The sequence below is a fragment of the Solea senegalensis genome, linkage group LG14 (genome assembly GCF_019176455.1).
Source record: "Solea senegalensis isolate Sse05_10M linkage group LG14, IFAPA_SoseM_1, whole genome shotgun sequence".
NCBI classification, from domain to species: Eukaryota; Metazoa; Chordata; class Actinopteri; order Pleuronectiformes; family Soleidae; genus Solea; species Solea senegalensis.
In genome coordinates this window covers 23,215,981-23,239,056 of record NC_058034.1, presented here as the reverse complement: position 1 = coordinate 23,239,056, position 23,076 = coordinate 23,215,981, and the positions used below count along the sequence as shown (strand labels likewise).

The following is a 23,076-nucleotide window of genomic DNA, read 5'->3' as shown; positions in this document are numbered from 1 at the left end:
GATCATGTCTATACATATAAACAGTATATATAACTATATACACATATATACAGTACATATAATGTGTGTATATAAACACATTTGACTGTGGTTTTCATATGAAACATAAACAAACATGTCACATGATCACATGATATTCTTCAGATTGCGGGTTTGATTCCCTGCTTGTGTGTGAGTGTGTGTAGGTTACTGCTGCTCAGACGCACTCGCTCACAGACAGCTCGTCCAATCACAGCGCAGCTCGGCTCTGTGCAGTGCTGTGATTGGTTCTCTGGGTGAAGGGGCGGGGCTGTGAGATTACAGCAGCAGCAGCAGCGAATCCAGCATACATCTGGATCTGGATCAGTTCTGCCCGAGAACCAGAACATAATACCCCGCCCGCCGGGAATCCTGCTCCTCCTGCAGCCGGGCTCCGGTCCTGATCTCCGGCCTGGACGTTGATCGAGAGTCCGGAGACACGGACTGTCCGTTTGTAACGGTAAAAACACGGAGAAACGATTAAAACCCGGGACGATGATGATGATGATGATGATGGACTGAAGCTGCGACACATCTGGACCCGGAGCATCTTTGGAGGTTTGGTCTGGTTTTGTTTGTCCATCATCGGTCCTGATCCTGGATTAAAGGCGATCAGGATCATGAATCATCCAACCTCCACTGCGATAATCCGGGTTTACATCTGAGATCTGTTCTGGATTACTCCGATCCTGCTCCTGGGCGGGTCTCACATGACCCCGTCTGAACCGGTCCTGGTACTGCTCCTGGTGTGTTTTGTGGACTAGTCCTGGTTGTGGTGCTGGTCTGGTTTTGGGGACAGTTCTGCTGACATCATGCCGACGTCCCGGCCTGGTTCTGATCCAGTCGAGTTCTGGGTGGAGGGGTCAAGGCGGGACGGGACGGTGGAGGAGTTCTACAACCTGAGCTCCGAACTGGGCCGGTCTGGACCACATGATCACACACACAAACACACACACACAGGCACACACACACGCACACACACACACACACACACACACACACAGTGTACCTAATAAAGTGGTCAGATTATAAAATATAATGATGAATAATTTTATTTACATTTAAAACAGATTTAAATCTGAACTTCTGCTGCTGTTTGTTTGTTTGTGTTTGAGGAGCACTGTAAATAAACTACAGGATGATTTGGATTAAATGTTTGGATTGAGATTATGAGGAAATGACTAGATGTTGATGGTGATCCAGCTCCAGATCCATATCTAGAGTCGGTCTTTGATGATCTCCTCGTTATGATTTTAAAAAATCAATAATGTCTTAAAGCTGCAGTATGTAACTTTGTGATTAGTTTGATGTCAGACAAACATTGAGGTGGTAGAGACAGGCGAGTGAAGACAGGTTTGTCTCCGCCCGCCCGGCTTTACTGCTGTATCACACACACGCTCCCTCAGTCACGTCTGTGTTCACATGCAGTGAACAAATAAAGTTACAGAACAATAGTGACAAAAATCACAGACTGCATCTTTATGGTGTGTTCCAGTTCTGTCTGGAAGTTGGAATTTCCGAGTTGATGTTTCCATTTTACTTCAGGAAGTCACATGACAAATGTACTGTTTCTCCAGATGGACGCTGAAAATACGACTGTGACGTTCAGTTTTACTTTACGTCAGGAGATATGGAACATGTCCCCTCTGTGTTCCTCTGTCTCCACAGACACAGAGAGACATGTTTTACGTCAGGAGACATCAAACATGTCCCTTTGTGTCTCCGCAGGCACAAAAACACTGGGGACCGGTGTGGAGGTAAAAGTTACATATGACAGCTTTACTGGAACTGAGTCCAGGACTGGAACTGAGTCCAGGACTGGAACTAAGACCAGGACTGGAACAGACCAGGACTGGAACTAAGACAAGAATTGTGACACGGAGACCAGGACTGTGAAAGTGAGACCAGGACTGTAACAGTGAGACCAGGACTATGACACTGAGACCAGGTCTGTGACACTGAGACCAGAACTCAGTGAGACCAAGACTCAGTGAGACCAGGACTGAAACTGAGACCATGACTGTCACAGTGAGACCGGGACTGTCACAGTGAGACCGGGACTGTCACAGTGAGACCAGGACTCAGTGAGGCCAGGACTCAGTTAGACCAGGACTATGAAACTGAGACCAGGACTGTAACTGTGAGACCAGGACTATGACACTGAGACCAGGACTGTGACACTGAGACCACAACTGGAACTGAGACCAGGACTTTGACAGTGAGACCAGAACTGGAACTGAGACCAGGACTGTGACAGTGAAGTCATTTTCAGTAAAAAATAAAGTTTTAGTTAAATTAAAAAAAAACAAATAAAAGATTTTAAATTTAAAACTAGAACAAAACAGATAAAAGTAAATCTGTGTAAATGTAATGCAAAGATCTGTAGCCACTTTATTAGGTACACCTCATGTGTAGTGACATCTGCTGCTCTTTATCTACTTCATAACCCCTCACTCTCCCACACCAAAGTCCATAGAGAAAATCAGTGATTTTAGCTGCGGGGACACAGGAGCTGCTGGTCCTCTGCTGCCTCGTGTGGTCACTTTGTTTCACTGAGGTCAATCTGAACAAAGGATTTCAAACACTGACGTGACAAAATAAGACATTTGAACTCAGTGATGGAGGCAGCAGTGGATCAACAACCCCTGTGTGTGTGATGTTAAAATCACTGATTTTCTCTATGGACTTTGGTGTGGGAGAGTGAGTGGTTTGTGATTCAACACCTTTGTTGCTATTTTGTAAACAACAACAAACAACAACAGCTTAAAGAAACATGATGTCAGTGGCAAATTCAGAGGCACCAGCCTGGTTACCAGGTGACCTGTTACCATGGAGACCAATGAGTGCTCTGTATATGTGTGTGTGTGTGTGGGGGGATCTGTTTCCTCCATCTGTCCCAACACACATCATGGTAACTCTGTGTGTGTGTGTGTGTGTGTGTTAACACTCTGTATGTGTTAACTCTGTGTGTGTGTGTGTGTTAACACTATGTGTGTGTGTCTTCTCAGAGGAGCGACATCAGTTGTGTATCGCTGTGAAGAGAAACAGACTGAGAAACCGTTCGCTGTCAAAGTTCTCAAGAAAACGGTGAGTCACACACAGAGGTCAAAGGTCAGAAGTCAAAGGTCATACTCTCATGGTGTTTCTTCTTCTTCAGATCGACAAGAAGATTGTTCGTACAGAGATCGGAGTACTGCTGCGTCTGTCCCACCCAAACATTGTACGTCTGTGACAACAGTTAACCTAGTAATCAGTTAACCTGGTAATCAATGGCAGTTGTTAACCTAGTAATCAATGACAATATTAACCTAGTAATCAATGACAATAGCAACCTTGTAATCCGTTAACCTGGTAATCAATTACAGTTTTAAACCTAGTGATAAGTTAACCTGGTAATTAATGTCAGTAGTTAACCTAGTAGTCAATGACAATAGTAACCCAGTAATCAGTTTACCTGGTAATCAATGACAATAGAAACCAAGTAATAAGTTACCTTTGTAATCGATGATAGTAGTTAACCAAGTAATCAGTTAACCTGGTAACCAAAGACAGCTGTTAACTTAGTCATTGATGACAGTAGTTAATATATTAATCGATGACAATAGTAACCTAGCAATCAGTTAACTTGGCAATCAATGACAGTTGTTAACCTGGTAATCAGTTATCCTGGTAATCAATGACAACAGTAACCTTGCAATCAGTTAACCAGGTAATCAATGACAGTAGTCAAACTAGTAATCGATTGCAGGAGTAATCTAGTTATCAAGTTACCTGGTAACAAATGACAGTTGTTAACCTATTCATCAATGACAATAGTAACCTAGTTATCAGTTAACCTGATAACCAAAGACAGCTGTTAACTTAGTCATTGATGACAGTAGTTAACCTAGTGATCAATGACAATATTAAGCTAGTAATCACTTAATCATTGTCATCATCATCACTGTGATTTCATCAGTGATGTTATCAGTGATAACCTGTGACTGTGGTTCAGATTCAGTTGAAGGAGATCTTTGAGACGGACACAGACATAGCTCTGGTTCTGGAGCTTGTGACTGGAGGAGAACTGTTTGACAGGTACACACACACACACACACACACACACGCACACATACAGGTGTGTGTCTAACCTGTGTGTGTGTGTGTTCAGGATCGTGGAGCGAGGTTACTACAGTGAGAGAGACGCTGCTCATGTCATCAAACAAATACTGGAGGCTGTGGCGGTAAGAACGATGCATTCACTGACTGTGAGGAAAATACAGCACTGAGTATTACTAACACTCTGGTTAGTTACTGTGGTTAGTTCAGTTCCTGTGGTTAGTTACTCTGGTTAATTCGGTTACAGTGTTTTTTTACTCTGGTTAGTTCCGTTCATGTGGTTAGTTACTCTAGTTAGTTCAGTCATTGTGGTTAGTTACTGTGGTTATTTCAGTTCCTGTGGTTAGTTACTCTGGTTAGTTCGGTTACTGTGGTTATTTACTCTGGTTAGTTCAGTTACTGTGGTTAGTTACTCTGGTTATTTCAGTTACTGTGGTTAGTTACTGTGGTTATTTCAGTTACTCTGGTTAGTTCAATTACTGTGGTTATTTACTCTGGTTAGTTCAGTTACTGTGGTTAGTTCAGGTGATGTGGGTCATGTCTCTTATGTAACAACAGCTTTCATCCTGATGCTGGAGAGATTAAAACCAGAGTGGATTAAGACACACACACACACACACACTGGCCTACATTTAACTCAGAAAAACATACGCCTGTTTCTCTCTGTCACTATGAATGTGTGTGTGTGTGTGTGTTTCAGTACTTACATGAGAACGGTGTGGTTCATCGTGACCTGAAACCAGAGAACCTTCTGTACGCTGACCTGTCACTGGACGCTCCACTCAAGATAGGTGAGAACAACGACCATGACCACGACCACAACAACCATGACGGCAACAACCATGATGACAACGACCATGACCACGACGACTACGACGACCATGCCGTGATGTTATAAATGATGTTTATATGTCAGCAGACAATGATATTAACATCAATATGAAGTGTTCCTTTAAAACTGCTGATACAGAGACACAGTGTCCTCCTTGTCCAGGGAAAGACACACAGAGACACAGTGTCCTCCTTGTCCAGGGACAGACACACAGAGACACAGTGTCCTCCTTGTCCAGGGACAGACACACAGAGACACAGTGTCCTCCTTGTCCAGGGACAGACACACAGAGACACAGTGTCCTCCTTGTCTTCAGTGATGATGTTTCTGTCTTTCAGCTGACTTTGGTCTTTCAAAGATCATCGATGACCAGGTGACCATGAAGACAGTGTGTGGGACACCAGGTTACTGTGGTCAGTGTGGACACAGCAGTGATGTGTTTAAGGACCTGCTGCTCTGTGGGATTTTACACTGACCATGCTTTCTGTTTTCTGTCTGCAGCTCCAGAGATTTTAAGAGGCAACGCCTACGGTCCTGAGGTGGACATGTGGTCAGTGGGCGTCATCCTGTACATCCTGTGAGTCACACACATACACACACACATTGTGGAAAGATGAATATAAACATGATAAATTGAGACGTGTTTAAACATGCTTTTATTGTGACACTGTGACTGATCTACTTCCTGTTGTCAGACTGTGTGGCTTCGAGCCGTTCTTTGACCCCAGAGGAGACCAGTACATGTACACTCGCATCCTCAACTGTGACTACGAGTTTGTGTCTCCGTGGTGGGACGACGTCTCACTCAACGCCAAAGACTTAGTGAGTCACCCCACAGTTCTCACATCACCACCGCGTGTGCATTTCAGAATAAAAGCTTCACTTTTAAGGGACACGTTCTCTTTGTTTGATGTCATCAACATGCTAACAACTAGCCACCAGCTAAAGTTGTTTTGGTCTGTGACATAAGTCAAACAAGAACCACATGTCGCCACCTAGTGTTGAGTGAAACACACTTCATGTAGTTCATCTATTCACAGCTGGTGTTTGTTTTGAGTGTCATGAAGATGGTGACCAGCAGGTGTTGACCTGTCTTCTGTCCTGTGTTGACCTGTATTGACCTGTGGTCTGTCCTGTGTTGTCCTGTCTTCTGTCCTGTGTTGTCCTGTCTTCTGTCCTGTGTTGACCTGTGTTAACCTGTGTTGTCCTGTGTTCTGTCCTGTGTTGTCCTATCTTCTGTCCCGTGCTGATGACCTGTGCTGAGTCTGTCCTGTGTTGACCTGTGGTCTGTCCTGTGTTGAACTGTCTTCTGTCCTGTGCTGATCTGTGTTGACTTGTGTTGACCTGTGTTGACCTGTGGTCTGTCCTGTGTTGTCCTGTCTTCTGTCCTGTGTTGACCTGTGTTGTCCTTGGTCTGTCTAGTGTTGTCCTGTCTCTGTCCCTGCTGACCTGTGTTTGACCTGTGGTCTGTCCTGTGTTGACCTGTGCTGTCCTGTGTTGACCTGTGCTGAACTTTCTTCTGTCCTGTGTTGACCTGTGTTGACCTTTGGTCTGTCCTGTGTTGACCTGTCTTCTGTCCTGTGTTGACCTGTGTTGACCTGTGGTCTGTCCTGCCTTCTTCTTCTGTGTCTCAGGTCAGTAAGCTGATTGTCCTGGACCCTCTGAAGCGTCTGAGTGTGCGTGAGGCTCTGCAGCACCCGTGGGTTCTGGGTAAAGCAGCACGTTTCTCTCACATGGACACGGCACAGAGGAAACTTCAGGAATTCAACGCACGACGGAAGCTCAAGGTCCAAACAAGCTACACTACAAGCTACGCTAGTTGTCAGAACAACTACAACTACAACTACTATTACTATTACTACTACTACTACACTACTACTACTACTACTATTACTACTATTATTACTACTACTACTACTACTATCACTACTATTGCTACTACTACTGCTGCTACTACTACTACTACCACTACTACTACTACTATCACTACTACTATTACTACTACTACTATCACAACTACTAATATTACTACTATTACTACTACTATCACTACTACTACTACTATTAGTATCACTACTACTACTACTATCACTACTACTACTACTATAACTATTATTACTACTACTACTACTACTACTATCACTACTATTACTATCACTACTACTACTACTATTACTACTACTGACACTATTACTACTACTACTACTAGTTTACTACTGTTTCTGTTTTGTGTATGTGTGTGTGTACAGGCTGCCATGAAGGCCGTCGTTGCCACCAGTCGGATGCATGAAGGCTCGCGGCGTCGCACCGACAGCTGTGAGATTCCAGGCTCAGGAGCTTCCAGGCAGAGCAGCATGCAGCAAGACCCGCCTCATGAGTCTACAGGTTCCTCCCTATCAGATAAAGAGGCCCCGCCCTCTGATAATCCATCACAGAACGATGAATCAAAGCCCGATGACCAGAGCGTCCTCAGCCCCTCCTCTCCACGCAGCCTTAAAGCCCTGACCTCTGACACCGCCCCCACAGGCCCCGCCCCCACCAGACCTCCACTGCGAGCTGAGGGTTTGCGTCAGGTGTCCGTCGTCCCCATAGAGAAGCCGCTTCAGCCCCGACTGCCGCAAAAGAGTCACTCAGTCGTCGAGCCCTCCTCCAGGCGTGAAGCCACACCTGTGCTGGCCACGCCCCCCAGTCCAAACAGCCTCAGTAATGGCTTCACACCAGGGGCGGAGCCGGCCAGTAAGATGGCCCACTGTCAGTGATCACCTGACAAACAGAGAGCCTCGGTTTGAATGAAAAAAAACATTTAACTTTTCACGTAAACATCTTAAACTAACGTGTTTGTTCCACCTGTAGCATCAGCTGTTGTTAGCATGCTAACAGCTGAGCTGCAGGTTTTTAGGTTGTTTGTCTCACATGTGCTAACAAAGCATGCTAACAGAACCTGCAGATGGAGCCACTGAGCTTGTACTCATTCATTAACCATGTTACAGTTTAGCATGTTAGCATAATGACAGAGCAGTGGGAGGAGTTGGAGATTTGGCGGCCATTTTACTGAAGTATCACTGGTTTCAACACATCTGCTGTTACCATGGTAACAGACATTTAACTGAAACTAACCAAATCTTTTGTTCTTTCACGTCTACTTGTGATTCCGCGTTTTTCAGAAGCTAAGCTAACGAGGCTAACTAGTGACAGTGCTTATCGGCTGATGTCGTGTGTTTCCTCTGTCATGTGGTCATGTGACCTGACAGGAAGCTGCAGCTTCATCACCTTCATTCAACAGCAAACAATAATAATAAAAGTACACACACACACACACAGACATTATCACTGCAGCGCCCCCTTGTGACTCTTTAACATAAATCAGTGAATGTTGGTGAGAAAAACATTTTCATGATTTTCTACGTTTGTTGATTTTTAAATAACATCTTTGTTTACTGAACTGGCTCCACCTGGTGGACACTTCTGTCCCCTCTGATGTGGGACAAAAAGAGACAGTCTTCTTCAGTGATTGTATTTTTATGAGATACTGGTAAAGTGGGACATGTGGACATGTGAAGGACGAGGAGACAAAGCTCAGCTGATGAGTGAAAGACAAAGGAACTTTTTTATTCTTTCTACTCTCCTGATGACAGGGTTAGTGCAGTCATCTGGAGTTAACTGGTGAGGGTTAGTTAACCCTAATGCATCAGGATTAGGGTTAGTTAACCTGATAAGTTAGGGTTAGTTAACTCTGTGTGTAGTCTCCCGCTGAGTCAGCGTGTTGTATCCGTGAGCTTCTAGTAAATGGCAGCACTCTTTACATTGTACACTTTAATTTGAGACTGACGTCTTCACCTGAGACACACGTCCATCTGACTGAGACACGTGTCCATCTGAGACACACGTCCACCTGACTGAGACACGCGTCCACAACGTCAAACACTGGAAATCTTAGATCTGACCTTTAACTTGTAAACAGGTGATCTTCAGATGTGAGGCCACACCTTCTACCTCTGAGTACGAGAGCTTCCACCTCAGTCACATGACTCAGTCACGTGATGATGCGTTCACACTGAACGTGAGATAATTATTCACATCACTGTACTGGCGTCTGCTCTCTGTCCAGATGCTAATGCTAAGCTGACTACGGTCCCGTGGGCTAATGCCATGCTATCTATTCTTCTGAGGCTAATGCTAAGCTAACTAAATTGTAAACAACTAAATTCCCGTCACTTGTAAAAAAAAGTGTGAACGCACCTTTACTGACGACTTTAAAACCTGGCTGTGGGCGGAGTCTTTAATGCTAATGATGGCTAATGAAGCAGCTGTGTACTGGTGGTGGTTTTTATCGACTGCTGCTTCCTGTTTGTGGTTCAGTCCTGGTTCTGGTTCAGGAAAACAACCTTTGACTCTTTACAGACCTTGGAACACACACACATAGCGCCCTCTGCTGGTGGATAAGTGGTAGTGACAGATCAGGTCTATGGTTTGTTCTGTTTGATTTAAATCTATAATCTTCTGTACAAACATGAATATTTTGGCTCTATTTATGGTCCTGAGAGACGTGGGCGGGGCTAATGGCTTTGTTTGTTTTGTGTTTGATAGTAAAAAATGTGTAAAGATAGAAAAACAACTGCATGTTATTATTTAATTTCTGTTGAAATCACATTAAAACTGAACTGATCTGTGTTCTCTGCTCCTGACTCAGTCGCCCCCTGGTGGTCAGCTGCAAAACGCTCACTGTAAGTGTAAAACATGACGACGTCGCTCTGAACATGCTTTATTCACACAAATATGAATCAATGTTCATGAAACAGCAGGGGGTACCATCGTCAAACAAGCTTCAGATTAAAACATGGCAGTCATCGTTGTCAGAGTCCACAGAGGTCGTCCACCTCTGTCTGTGGACGTGTCCGTCCACCACTGTCCCACACCAGTACGTGGACCTACAGTCTGCTGCTGACACCTCCCACACTGAGACGGCACTGTAGGCTCCGCCCTCCTCTGACCTCATCAGTGACATGTGTGTGTCTGCTGATGTCACCAGTGTGTCGTCCACCCACCACAGGACGTCCTGCAGAGGACGCGCCAATCCTGAGACGAGACACACGAGCAGCTGAGAGTTTGAATCCTGAGATGAAGGAACGGTCGAGAAAAGGTGGACAGACGGGTCACCTGAGGGCGGAGCCAGACACACATTTACTTAAAGGGACAGTTGAGGTTTTTCAGGTGTGGCTGTGTAATGTCCTGACACTAACTGTGCTGTGAGTGCCCCCTGCTGCTGAGACTCAGACACTCACTCTCAGTGAAAATATGGCTGAACAAAAGTCTCTGATATCTACATCATGATCACGTCTTTATCTCACTGTTAGACAGACAGACAGACAGAAGCACTCTCCCACAACAAAGTCCATAAAGAAAATCAGGGATTTTAGCTGGCAGGGACACAGGAGCTGCTGGTCCTCTGCTGCCTCGTGTGGTCACTTTGTGTCACTGAGTTAAGTCTAAATGAAATATTTCAAAAGCTGAATTCATTAAAGGAGACATATTATGCCCTATTTCCTCAAGTTAAAATAGTTCCCTGGTGTCCTAATGAACATGTCAGTGACATGCTTTGGTCAAAATACCATAAGGATGAAGCATCATAGCAGTTCAATAACCCTGCTAAACCCGCCCCTTTCAGAACGCTCGGTTTTGTGCACGGTCCCTTTATATGCAAATGAGACACAGGCAAACACACACCCACTTCTTCCAGGGGGTTTCTGATCCTTTTTACAGCGCTCACTCGCTCAGCTCCTGTTCCCTCTCCATTCCTCTCCCCCTCCCTCCACTAGTTCTCTGACAATATCAACATGGCAGCGTGCACGGAAAACAGCGAGAGTGCCGTCACAGGAAGAGACGTCCTACATAAGGATCGAGCCAAACACTGCAAACTGTAAATCAGTTAAAAACTTGCCTGATTGCCAGCGGCGAGCGGCGAGCTGCATAAACTGCCACTGTACGTGACTGTATCAGAGTTTGTGCTCCGGTCATGGAGGACGTACTGAACAAATATTTTTATTTAGGACGTGTCAGAATGGTCAGTTATGAGCTCTGTGTGACCTTTTCTTAACAATGTGTGTGTTTGTACGTCGGTGAAATACTCTCGCTGACTAAATACAGCGACCGCTGGCCGCAGTCTGATGCGAAGTGGTGCGAACACACAAACACACGTTTGCTGACTTTATCCGGCACATTAGCTTCATATATAAAATCCTCTGAGGCTGGAAGTTTGTGTAAAACACTGTGCTCCACTGTGTAGCCACCAACAGCACACGCGTTGACATAATACCGCTCTTCCTCCCTCGCCTGCACTCTCGCATTTTATAGGGACAAGGTGGAGCTAAGGTGGAGCTCTCGAGGTAAACTTACTGGTGGGGTGGTAACGCGGTGAATTGCCACCATAATTGCAGGGAATTCAACATTGAGTGTTTTATCGCCTATAATTACACCACGAAAACATGACTGAGTATTCTTTTTCCACACTTTGGCGACTGGTAGGGCCTCCAGAGTCCCAAATATAAGTATTAAAATGGTTAAAAAGTTGATTTTGCATAATATGTCCCCTTTAAAATAAGACATTTGAACTCAGTGATGGAGGCAGCAGTGAATCAACAACTCCTGATTTTCTCTATGGACTTTGGTGTGGGAGAGTGAGTGGTTTACAAACTTCAGTTTAACAGTGAGATGAACAGCAGGGGGCGCTCTCAGCACAGGTCACCTCTGACCTTTAAAGAAAACAGTGATTTAAATGAAAGATGATGAAACAGATGAACGGATGAGGACTGCGATTCACTTCATGATTATTGATTATCAAAATCATAAACATGTAAATATGACGAGGAACCTGCCTGTTGTTGTTCTTTTGTTGTTGTTGCTGTGATGATGATGATCTTCATCAGCGAGGACCAGCAGATGAATCCCTTCACTGAACGAGACAAATGTCCACACACGTCCACATCTGCAGAGGACACACTGATCAGACAACAAAAACACACAAAACTACAAACAAACAAACACAGACTCAAAACAACAAACACACAAACAAATTACAAACAAAAACTAAAAACAAAAATTACAAACACAAACTAAAAACAACAAACAAACACACAAACAAACAGGCACACAAACTCAAAACAACAAACAAACTATAAACAAACAGACACACAAACTAAAAACAACAAACTCCAAACAAATAAACAGCAACAGTTGTTGTTCTCACCCCAGCAGGACGATGAAGGTCAGCGTTGTCTTCATCATGAAGACTGAGGTCGTCTCCAGCAGTTACAGACACACGTGTGTGAGGACAGGTTACCTTGGAAACGAGAAACTGCTGAACCAGAAAAACTAACTGACAAACGGATCGACACAAAAACAGGAAACTGTTGATGTTCTATGTTCCATGTTCTATTGAACTCTTCATCACACAAACATTGTTATTAATAATAAAATTTAATTAATTTTAAATTTAAATTTACATTTAAATAAATGTTATATTAAATTAATGAAATTAAAATTAATTATATGTAAATAACTGCTTTTCAAATGAATGTTCACATGGTTGACTTTAAATTGTTTTATTTCAAACTTTGTGAACATTTCAATGAAAATTATGAGATTTTCTGGTTAAACACTGCCCCTAGTGGAAGATAATTATATTATTATTCAGGGTAATTGTACCAAAGTTAACAAACATTTTTGTCCAAGTTAGCTGCAAGCTTAGAAACAAGGCTAATATAGCTGTTGCTGACAGGTCACGTTCCTAATGTAGCTGCTGCTAATGTCGTGATGCTAATATAGCAGCTGCTGACTGGTCATGATGCTAATGTAACTGCTGCTGATTGGTCATGATGCTCACATAGCAGCTGCTAACTGGTCATGATAGTGACGTAGCTGCTGCTGACTGGTCATGATGCTAATGGCTGCTGCTGACTGGTCATGATGCTCACGTAGCAGCTGCTGACTTGTCATGATGCTAATGTAGCCGCTAGTAACTGGTCATGATGCTCATGTAGCTGCTGCTATCTGGTTATGATGCTAATGTAGCTGCTGCTAACTGGTCATGATGCTAATATAGCTGCTGATAACTGGTGATGATGCTAATGTAGCTGCTGCTAACTGGTCATGATGCCAAAGCAGCTGCTGCTGACTGGTCATGATGATAACGTAGCAGCTGCTAACTGTTCATGATGCAAACGTAGCTGCTGCTGACTGGTCATGATGCTAACATAGCAGCTGCTAACTGGTCATGATGCTAATGAAGCTGCTGCTGAATGGTCATGATGCTAACGTACCTGCTGCCAACTGGTCATGATGCTAATGTAGCTGTGTAAAGACTCAGTTTAAACATTATAATGATTATAAATAAACATGATGTTTATTTGATGAAACAGTGTAACAAAACAACAGTTGATCTTCAGTGACGACCAGGTGATCTGAGCTTTGACATCATTTTCAATGAGTCATCATTGACGGCGCAGTAATAAACGGCTGAGTCACTGAAGTCAACACGACGCAGCCGCAGAGATCCATCTGCTGCCACCAACACTCTAGCGCTGTGTGTAACGTCAGAGCTGTTGGTGGGCGTGGCCACAGTGAGGAGGAGCTGAGGGCGACGCCCTGACCACTTCCTGTACCAGCTGACAGAGGAGGAGGCGTTGACCAGCAGGGGGCACTGCAGTGTGATGTTATCCCCGACTTTAACCTGGACAGTGGGCGGAGACAGCGCTGCAGCTTGGCTCCGCCCATCAAACCCTTGAACACAATGTAAAATATAAATCAATGTAAACTGAAAAAGTCACAAAACTAGGATCAACTTGAAAACTTTTCATGTGTTCATAAAGTGGAGAATCTTTACATTCATACATGATTTACTTATATTAAAATTAAATATATGCACATATATTTATAAATATATATAATATTTACCTTTATACTGCATTTTATTCATTGATAGCATTTTAGATTTATTATTTATAAAAAACTAAACTAAACTAGTAAAATCATGAGAATAAAAACAGAAGTGAACATTGCCTGTTTGTCTTTGACTTGAATTTTACTTATTTACAAAATTCATGAAATTATTTTAGTTATCAAATTAAAAGTAGTAAAAAGTCAGATGAGATTTTCAGAATAAAAGCCTCAGACTCACCAGTGCAGAAAGAGATGAGGACGAGGACAGAGGACATCAACACTCGCTCCATCACAACTGAATGGGAAGACTTTACTGCTCATCATTTAACGCGGCAGGACACGCCCACACATGTGACATCATCATGAGTCTGATCCCTGACCTGTGGATCAATAATAGGTGAGGAGACATTTAATATTAATCTTAAGAATTATAACCCCAAGATTAAACCCAGGAACATTAATATTAAAGTCCGGAGTTAAACCCAGGAATATGAATATTAAAGTCCAGTGTTAAACCCAGGAACATGAATATGTTGCTGATTCATCTGTAAATGTAATTAGTCAAATTTTTTCCATTTAATGTAAAATTAGATCCATGTGTTTACTGTGTGTTTATTATTCCCTCAGTAATTCATTAACATATCCAGAGCTGGTGAAACTCCTCCTCCCTGACAGTATGTGTGTGTATGTGTGAGTGGTGGGGGGCCGAGTCTAACCCTGTGTGACTCACTGCTTCAGTCTCACACACTTTTATTTATAGAGATGCTGTTTTTCCAGAGAGAAGACCCACCCCTGAACCTTTTCTGATCCAATCACAGCACATATGAGAGAAATGGGTGGAGTCTGTCATGGCAGGGGTGGAGTCTTTGCCAGCTGTGTGCCAACAGCTGGCCAACGGTCAGGAAACACTGAGCTGCTGTTGACTCTTCTGTTTCTGATGTGTGTGTGAGTGTGTGTGTATTAATGTGAGAATGTGTGTTGATGAGAGTGTGTGACTGTGTGTATTAATGTGAGAATGTGTGTGTGTGAGTTGATGAGAGTGTGTGTGTGTGTATTAATGTGAGAATGTGTGTGTGTGTGTGTTATGAGAGTGTGTGACTGTGTGTTAATGTGAGTGTGTGTGTGTGTGTGTGTGTGTGTTTGTGTGCGTGTGCATGTGTGTGACTGTAACTGTCAGTTTCGTTTCTCATTAACTTGTCCTTCACCAAAAAAAACAAACATCCAAATAGTTTCTGTTTACACAGAAACCTCAGAGTCTCTCTCACTCTCTCTCTCACACACACATGCACACACGCACACACACACACACACACACACTTAACATGTAAAGTTAAATTAATGTGTGTGTGTGTACTGGAGTCTTTCCTGTTGATTGCCCTGTCCTCTCTCACCGACATCAGGGGGAGGAGATGGGTGTGGTTGGGGGAGGAGGGGGTGTGGCTCTGGGTTTCCCTCCTGCCTCCTCCTCCCTGCGTTCCTGTGTGGAAGGAAAGTCCAGCTCAGTGTGACCTGAGATCTTCTGTGAGTAGCTGCTCGCTCCTCAGCTCGTCTTCATCTTCATCCTCTTCATCCTCCTCGTGCTCAGGTGACCGTCATGGCTGCCGCCCCCTCCAAGTCCTCACAGAAGGCCAAGAACGTGGCCCTGGCTCTGCTGGCCATCTGGTCCATCGTGTCTCTGGTGGTGATCGTGGTGTGGGCGACGTCTCCCGACCTGAAGAGCTCGGCTCAGTGTAGGGCGGAGCTTCAGGACACGAAGGAGAAGATGGAGGGAGCCAGGGTGGTGTGGGGGAAAGACCGTGTGGCTCTGGAGGAGAAGGTGGAGGAGGAGCGTGACAAGCAGGAGCGTCTGGCAGCGAAGAACCTGCTGCTGCTCGGACAACTACACGCCGCCAACGGCTCGCTGGAGGAGTGTCGCCATGACAGCGTGAGTCTGAAAACAAACTTCATATTATTGATGGTTACAGATCAGCTGATTATGTTCATTTATGGTCAGAAGTGATTCTTAGTTTCTTTTGAACTGAAACTGAAAACACATTCATGTTGTTAGTGAAGCTCCACCCCCTCATCCTCACAGAAATGTCATTATTTAATTCAAACGTCTGATGAATAGATACCGGTTGACCTAGTGTGACTCCGCCTCCTCCTCTGCCCCACCCCCGCAGTACTTCAGTGTTTCTGTGTTCACTTTTTTTCCAGCTTCATATTTTCACAGTTGTTGGTTGGAAAATCTGAGTGTTTGCCTTCACTCTTCTCTCCCTCTCTCCTCAACGCTGGTGTTCCCTCCTTCTTTCCTTGGAGGGAATCTCTCACCCTCCTCCCTCCTCACCCTCTCTCACCCTCTCTCTCCCTCCCTCTGGTGGTTTGTCTTGACTCACTGACTCATTCCTCCTCCTTCACCTCTGCTCCACTCCTCTCTTCCTTCCTTTCCTCGCTGGTGTTCCCTCCTTTTTCCTTAGAGGGCAACACTCTCTCTCTTTAGGGCGTGTTCCCTAACACGCCCTAAACAAACATGGCCACACGTTATATGATCCAGAACAGCTGACACTCGACAAATGATTAGTAAAAGTCTGAGGTTTATTGATCCTGATGTGTTCTTATTGATCAGCTGCAGATGTTTACATCATAGTAACCACGACGACCACAGAAGTCGTGATGACAGCGACTCAACTGGAAGTCAGACATTTCAAATTTACTGAGCGACATGATGATGTCACTGTCGCCTCATGTGACCAGCTTTTCTGAATCTGCCCGTCAATGTCATGTGACCTCAGAGCAGCAGCAGCAGCAGCTGCAGCAGCAGTGAATGCTGGGAATGATGTTCCACCTTCACCCTGTTGTTGGGGCAGAGGTGGCGTCTCCATGACGACCACTTAAGTCCTGAAGCTCTTTGTGAAACTTGTGAAACTCGTGTGATATTTGCAGCTAATGTGAGACTTTATGACGACTTTACGACGACTCTGAGACATCGACAACACTGATGTAACAATGTAACAACATCACTGACAGCAACACTGACAACAACATCACTGACAACAACACCACTGACAACAACATCATTGACAGCAACACTGACAACACCGCTGACAGCAACACTGACAACAACACCACTGACAACAACCCCACTGATAGCAACACTGACAGCATCAGACATCAGACACTGCAGATCACTGACATCATCATCACTGACAACATCATCACAACAACACGCATCACGATGACAACAACTGACAACAACATCACACCCAGATAACAACATCAACATCACTGACAGGACAACAACATCTGACAACACACAACAACATCTGACAACAACATCAGACAACAACACCGACAACATCATCACTGACAACACCACTGACAATAGCACTGACAACATCATCACTGACAACACCACTGACACCACTGACAATAGCACTGACAACAACACTGACCAGGATGTCTACAGGTATAAACAAGTTAAATGTAATACTTTTAAAGACCTTTTAATACCACTTCTAAATGAAATTTAAGACCAAACGGACGATGGAAATACAAATAAATATACAGTAATATTTCTAAGTAAACACAGTGATGTCTATTCAAAATGAACAGTATGGTAAAATGACAAATGACGGTTGAGTCATTGCGGCCATGCGCAATGACGCGGAGTGGTGTGTGTCTACTCTCTCTGCTCTGACTGCAGGCTGGAACGGACTGCTGCGCGAGCCTCTGTGAGTGCTTTTGAACGGGGAGGGGCTCACGGCAGCACCCGCTGCTCATTGAGTACAAAAACTGCAGAGTGATACGTGTTCACGTCAGTCGACTGCAAAAGACTCCAATAACACCAGAACAAGTCGCAAGATTTGTCGCTAGTCGCTTTTGACAAAAAAGTCGCCAGGAGGGTTTGGAAAGTCGCCAGATTTAGCGAGAAAGTTGCCAAGTTGGCAACACTGACGCTCTGACCCAACCACAGACAATGCAGCATAAGCTACAGAACAGATTTCCCGCATTTTCGCGGTGACATGAGACACAAATATTTAAGACCCATGCAATCTGAATTTAAGACAATTTAATACTTTTTAAGGCCTTATTTTTAGGAAAATTGATTTATGACTTTTGAAGACTTTTTAAGGACCCGCGGCCACCCTGACTGACAACACTGACATCACCACTGACAACATCACTGACATCAACACTTACAACTTCACTGACATCACCACTGACAACATCACTGACATGACAACATCACTGACATCACCACTGACAACTTCACTGCACTGACAACATCACTGACAACAACACTGACATCACCACTGACAACACCACTGACATCAACACGACAACATCATCGGACAACATGACAACATCACACAGCACCACTGACAACACCACTGACCAACTCGACACACACACTGACATCACCACTGACAACACCACTGACAACATCACTGACAACAACACCGACAACACCACTGACATCAACACTCACTCACTGACAACAACACTGACATCACCACTGCACTGACACTCGACACTGACTGCAACAACACTGACATCAACAACACTGACATCAACACTGACAACACTGACAACACTGACAACACCAATGACATCACCACTGACAACACCAAAGACATCACCACTGACAACAACACTGACAACAACACCACTGACAACACCATCACTGACAACAACACCACTGACAACATCACTGGCAACAACATCACTGGCAACAACACCAACATCAATGGTGACATTGTGTTTGTTCATTAGGAAAAAAACTTTTTCTAAGAGGTTTGGACTCGTTTGAAATAAATCTGTTTTTGTTCTAGAGAAATATTTTACCAACAACACATGATCACAAGTATGTGGACACACACACACACACACACACACGGCAGCTGTTACAGATCAGCTACTGATCATTAACAATCAGCTGATTCGATGGTTTAGATATTCCAGGTTTTCTTCAGAAGATAGCAAGTTCTTCCAGGTTAGACTGAGGTTCCTCTGAATCCTTCAGGGGACTCCAGGTTAGACTGAGGCTAGCAAAAGTCCTTGAGGAGACTTCAGGTTAGACTGAGGATCCTATAAATTCCTGTTCTTAGTGACACTGGTCCTTGAGGAGGGTATTGACTGAACCTGGACTGTTTCATCATGATGTTCTGGCTCCTTCAGAAAACGTTTGAAAGTGTTTGTTTGTAAATCCTGGAGAAATGTAAGAGGGATTCCAGGATATTCCAGGAATTCTGTGGCTGACATCAATGCTGTATCAGTCCAGTTTGTTTGGACTGTTCCTTTAAGAGCACGGATCCAACTTTAACTGCTGCGTTAGAACAAAGGAATGTTCCAGAAACACGTTCCTGCTTCTGCTCTACGGCGCTGACAGCCTGGCACAGGTCTGGTCCAACCTGCAATGGTCTGGTCCAGTTCGGTTTAGCGGAGTTCAATCTGTTTTAGCCTGAAATGGTCTGGTTCAGTCTGGTTTAGCCTGGTTTAGCCTGGTTTAGTCTGGTTCAGCCTGATTCAGCCTGGTTCAGTCTATTTAAGCCTGGTTCAGTCTGGTTAAGCATAGTTAAGCCTGGTTTAGTCTGGTTCAGCCTGGTTAAGTCTGGTTTAGTCTGCTTCAGCCTGGTTCAGTCTGGTTCAGTCAGTTTAAGTCTGATTCAGTCTGTAAAACTTTTCCAGGTGCTGATGCTGATGCTGAATATCACGTGATATACACGTCTGACATCACTGTCTTATTCTCTGGTGGATTTAAAGTGGATGTGAGGCTAAGTTTCCTCACAGCACTCTCTGCTGGACGTCAGTGGAATTACATCAGACAAACTGAGTTTGGACTTTATCAGAAAAGTCAATTTCCCATTCAAAGTGAAACATGGTGATGAAACTAAACTAGACTCACCCGAGTGGTCGTCATAACCTCTGACCTTCTTCTGTGACCTCTTTGACCTGTTACATGACACTGACGAGTCGAGTTTGATGAACGAGGGAAGACAAACTGAAAAACAAACAAAAAAAGCGAACGATGTGTTTGTCATGAAGTGGACTGAAATCAGTGTGTTTGTTTCACAGGTCATCCTAAACATGAACATCAGCGTCCTGCAGGAGAACGTGGAGCAGCTGAGAGAGAAAGAGGTCAACTTGACGAGTCAGCTCGACCTGAAGGAAGGTAACCAACACACACATGTACACACACCTGTACATACACTTTTACACACACCTGTACACACACACACCTGTATACACATCTGCACACACACACAGGTCCCTGTTACCATGATGACCTGTCAGTCATGGTAATTTACAGTGAAAGAGTGAAGAAGGAGGGAGTGCTGAAATAAAAGAAAGATGGAAGCAAGGAGATGGAGAGAAAAACAAAGGAAGAAAATATGTTTTGAAGGAAAGGAAACTAGGGAACACACAAAGAACGGAAGGAAATGACAAATGGAATCAGGAATGTCTGTGTATGAAGAACAAAGGAAAGGAGGGATGATGGAGGGAAAGTGAGGAAAGGAAAGAAGGAAAAAGGAGGTGAAGTAGGAGAAAAAAATCATTCAAACTCAATCTTTTCCATTTTTTTCATTACATTTTCTGAACTAAATAATCTATGAATGAAGAATGAACTGTTGGTAAATAAAAATAAAAAGTATTTTAGTAAAGTCTCTCATTAAAATGTTATTATTTCTTAAACATTAAAGTCATAATGAAAGTATGTGAGGAAACAACAGTGATTTCCTGCTGTGAAACAATTGTTCCTGTATGATGAGAGCACTCATGTGTTTACTCTGCTAAATCATCATTATTATTCTTATTCCTATCTGTAAAACACAATAAACAGCCCACCCTGACTCCACCCCTCTCCTCTCGGAACATCAGCCGAGCTGAAAAAGTTTGGAACTAATGGATTTTATGAAGAAAATTTGATGAAGTTAAAGAACAAACTGTGATACTGTGTGTGTGTGTGTCTGGCAGCTGAGATCATTCCTAACATAACTATCAGTACTTGGCTCTGTGATAACACTGGGTGTTACCTTATAAGTCAAAGCAGCTGCAGACCTGAACCACACATTTTCTACAGGGTGTGGTCTCTCACACACACAGACACACACAGTGTTACCATCCTGAGTAACTGTTGCTATGTTGGACAACTTCTGAACAAAGGATTTCAAACAATGAAGTGACCAAAAATCACTGACTTGCCTTGTCCAGCAGGTGGCGTAGTTTGGAGTTGACATGTTTATCTGTCCTGAGGTCTGTCTGTCTGTCTGTCATCGTTTGTCCTCAGAACACATCGACACCCTGGAGCAGAACCTGACCCAGGCCGTCCACCTGACCCAGTCCTGCTACAGTCTGAAGGATGCCGCGCAGAGCCAGATGTCGGCAGCACAGATCCAGACCAAAGCCTGCGAGTCCAAGCAGCAGTACCTGCAGAAACTGCTGTGAGTGTCCACACAAGACGCCCCCTGGACCCACCCCCTTCACTCACTCACACAAGCAATTAAGCTAAAATGGTGTTGTGATGTGAGCTTGTGTAGGTAGCTTGAAGCTAACACAGTGTTTTGATGCTAGCTTGTGTAGTTAGTTGAAGCGAACACAGCGTTGTGATGTCAGCTTGCATAGTTAGCATGTGTAGGTGTATGTGTGATTCTCTGTTTAAGGGTGTTTAGCGGAGCTTCTTCAGGTGCTAACCAGATTGAGCTTGTCACTGTTGATAAAAGTAGTTATTCATGATCAGCTACAGCTAGTTAGAATTGTAAACATCATTATTATTATATATGAGACATATATGTCAAGTTTGTCTCTGAAGCTCAGACTGAAGATGATAATCACTGTGATCGGCTCATCTGTGGTTGAGGGCGGGGCTTAGGCTCAATCACATGTTTACGTGTTGTTCTTTACTCTCTGTGTGGTTACAGTCATAAGTGTAAATCTCCTGAGCCGTCGCCAACAGAGGACAGTTCATCCACCGCTGACAGGAAGTCATCGGCCCCGCCGCTCGCTGGTATTCCTGCTATGACTCTGCTTGTCTGCAGCGCTCTGCACCTGTTCACCTGTGAGTACCACGTCACATGACTGTGACTCACAGCTGAAGCCACAGGAATCACAGAGAGCACCTGAACGCATCATCGCCATCATCTTGCTGACACTTACACTTTCACCTCTGTAAACAAATAACTGTATCTCAGTACATGTGAAACAGTGTTGTGATATTAACGCGCGCGTGTGTTTACAGGAGTTCAGCGCGACAGCCCGTCTTTTTGGCGGCATGTACTGTGGTCCAGGGAAGGAGGCGGAGCCTGGACAGACTTAACGACTGCTGTACAAGCTTCCTGTCTACAAAACAAACAGATGGCCATGGAGACGCTGACATCACACTGTTTAATTAGACACAATATTTGCTTTAAAAGGAACAGCTGAGACATTCACTGACCGTCAGCGACTCTGACCACTGTGTCCTCAACGCTCAACAGAGATCAGTGTTCCTGCTTCCTGCTTCCTGCTGCTGACACCTCCCACTTCCTGCTGCTGGTCTGTAGTTGTAGTTGTACTTCCTGTTGCCTGCTGCTGTTTTTACTGTTTCAGTCGTGGATCAGAGTTTAGGAGTTTATCACGTCTTCACTGTCCATCACAAGCCGAGTCTCCTTAAAATCTGGCTTAGTCAAAAATCTCAACCGAATTCAAATAAAAAGCTCCGCCCATTGTGTCTCAGAGTCAATCCACAGTCATTGTGTCACATTTGAATTAATTGACTTAATTACCGTGATGACTACATTTTTATGAAAACTGTGGGGTTGTGTTCTGGTTTGGACAAACTGAGACTTTGATTTTTTGCAGTAATGTTTCGTTTTGGCATGGATGAACAGAAACTGAGACATTTATTTTGAAAACCACAAGGGTTCGTTTTAGCGTAGATGAACAAAAACTGACTTTTATTTTGAAAACCGCAATGTTTCATTTTAGCATGGACGAACAGAAACTGAGGCTTTTATTATTTAAAACTGTGATGTTTTGTTTGTGTTGATGAACGGAAAGACTTTTATTTTGAAAACCACAATGTTTTGTTTTGGCATGGATGAACAGAAACTGAGACCTTTATTTTGAAAACCACAACGTTTCGCTTTAGCGTGGACGAGAGAAACGGGAGACGAGAGAAACAGAGACTTTCATTTTGAAAACTGCAATGTCTCACTTTTATTTTTTCATTACTTTGG

The 23,076-nt window shown here is 44.0% G+C and overlaps 3 protein-coding genes across 3 annotated transcripts; 2 read left to right on the top strand and 1 right to left on the bottom strand.

The window, feature by feature from the left end:
* The first annotated feature begins 302 nt into the window (after window positions 1-302).
* On the top strand, window positions 303-9,633 carry si:ch73-60h1.1 (calcium/calmodulin-dependent protein kinase type IV). The gene is made up of 11 exons (XM_044044232.1): window positions 303-937; window positions 3,027-3,105; window positions 3,176-3,238; window positions 4,013-4,095; window positions 4,169-4,241; window positions 4,817-4,907; window positions 5,287-5,361; window positions 5,450-5,525; window positions 5,644-5,770; window positions 6,583-6,735; window positions 7,198-9,633. Exons 1-11 carry the CDS (start codon window positions 831-833, stop codon window positions 7,705-7,707), a joined length of 1,437 nt encoding a protein of 478 aa, XP_043900167.1. The 5' UTR covers window positions 303-830; the 3' UTR covers window positions 7,708-9,633.
* A 3,690-nt stretch (window positions 9,634-13,323) lies between these two features.
* Window positions 13,324-15,320, bottom strand: sid1 (secreted immunoglobulin domain 1). Its single transcript, XM_044044960.1, has 3 exons — window positions 15,274-15,320; window positions 14,121-14,262; window positions 13,324-13,723 (listed from the first exon to the last, which is right to left on the bottom strand). The coding sequence occupies exons 2-3, from the start codon at window positions 14,170-14,172 to the stop codon at window positions 13,386-13,388; spliced, it is 390 nt and encodes a 129-aa protein (XP_043900895.1). The 5' UTR covers window positions 14,173-14,262; window positions 15,274-15,320; the 3' UTR covers window positions 13,324-13,385.
* Window positions 15,321-15,378: 58 nt separating this feature from the next.
* si:ch211-1a19.3 lies at window positions 15,379-22,568 on the top strand. The gene is made up of 5 exons (XM_044044959.1): window positions 15,379-15,806; window positions 19,937-20,033; window positions 21,150-21,303; window positions 21,781-21,917; window positions 22,098-22,568. Coding segments are annotated over exons 1-5 (720 nt in total). The 5' UTR covers window positions 15,379-15,476; the 3' UTR covers window positions 22,100-22,568.
* Window positions 22,569-23,076: the final 508 nt, after the last annotated feature.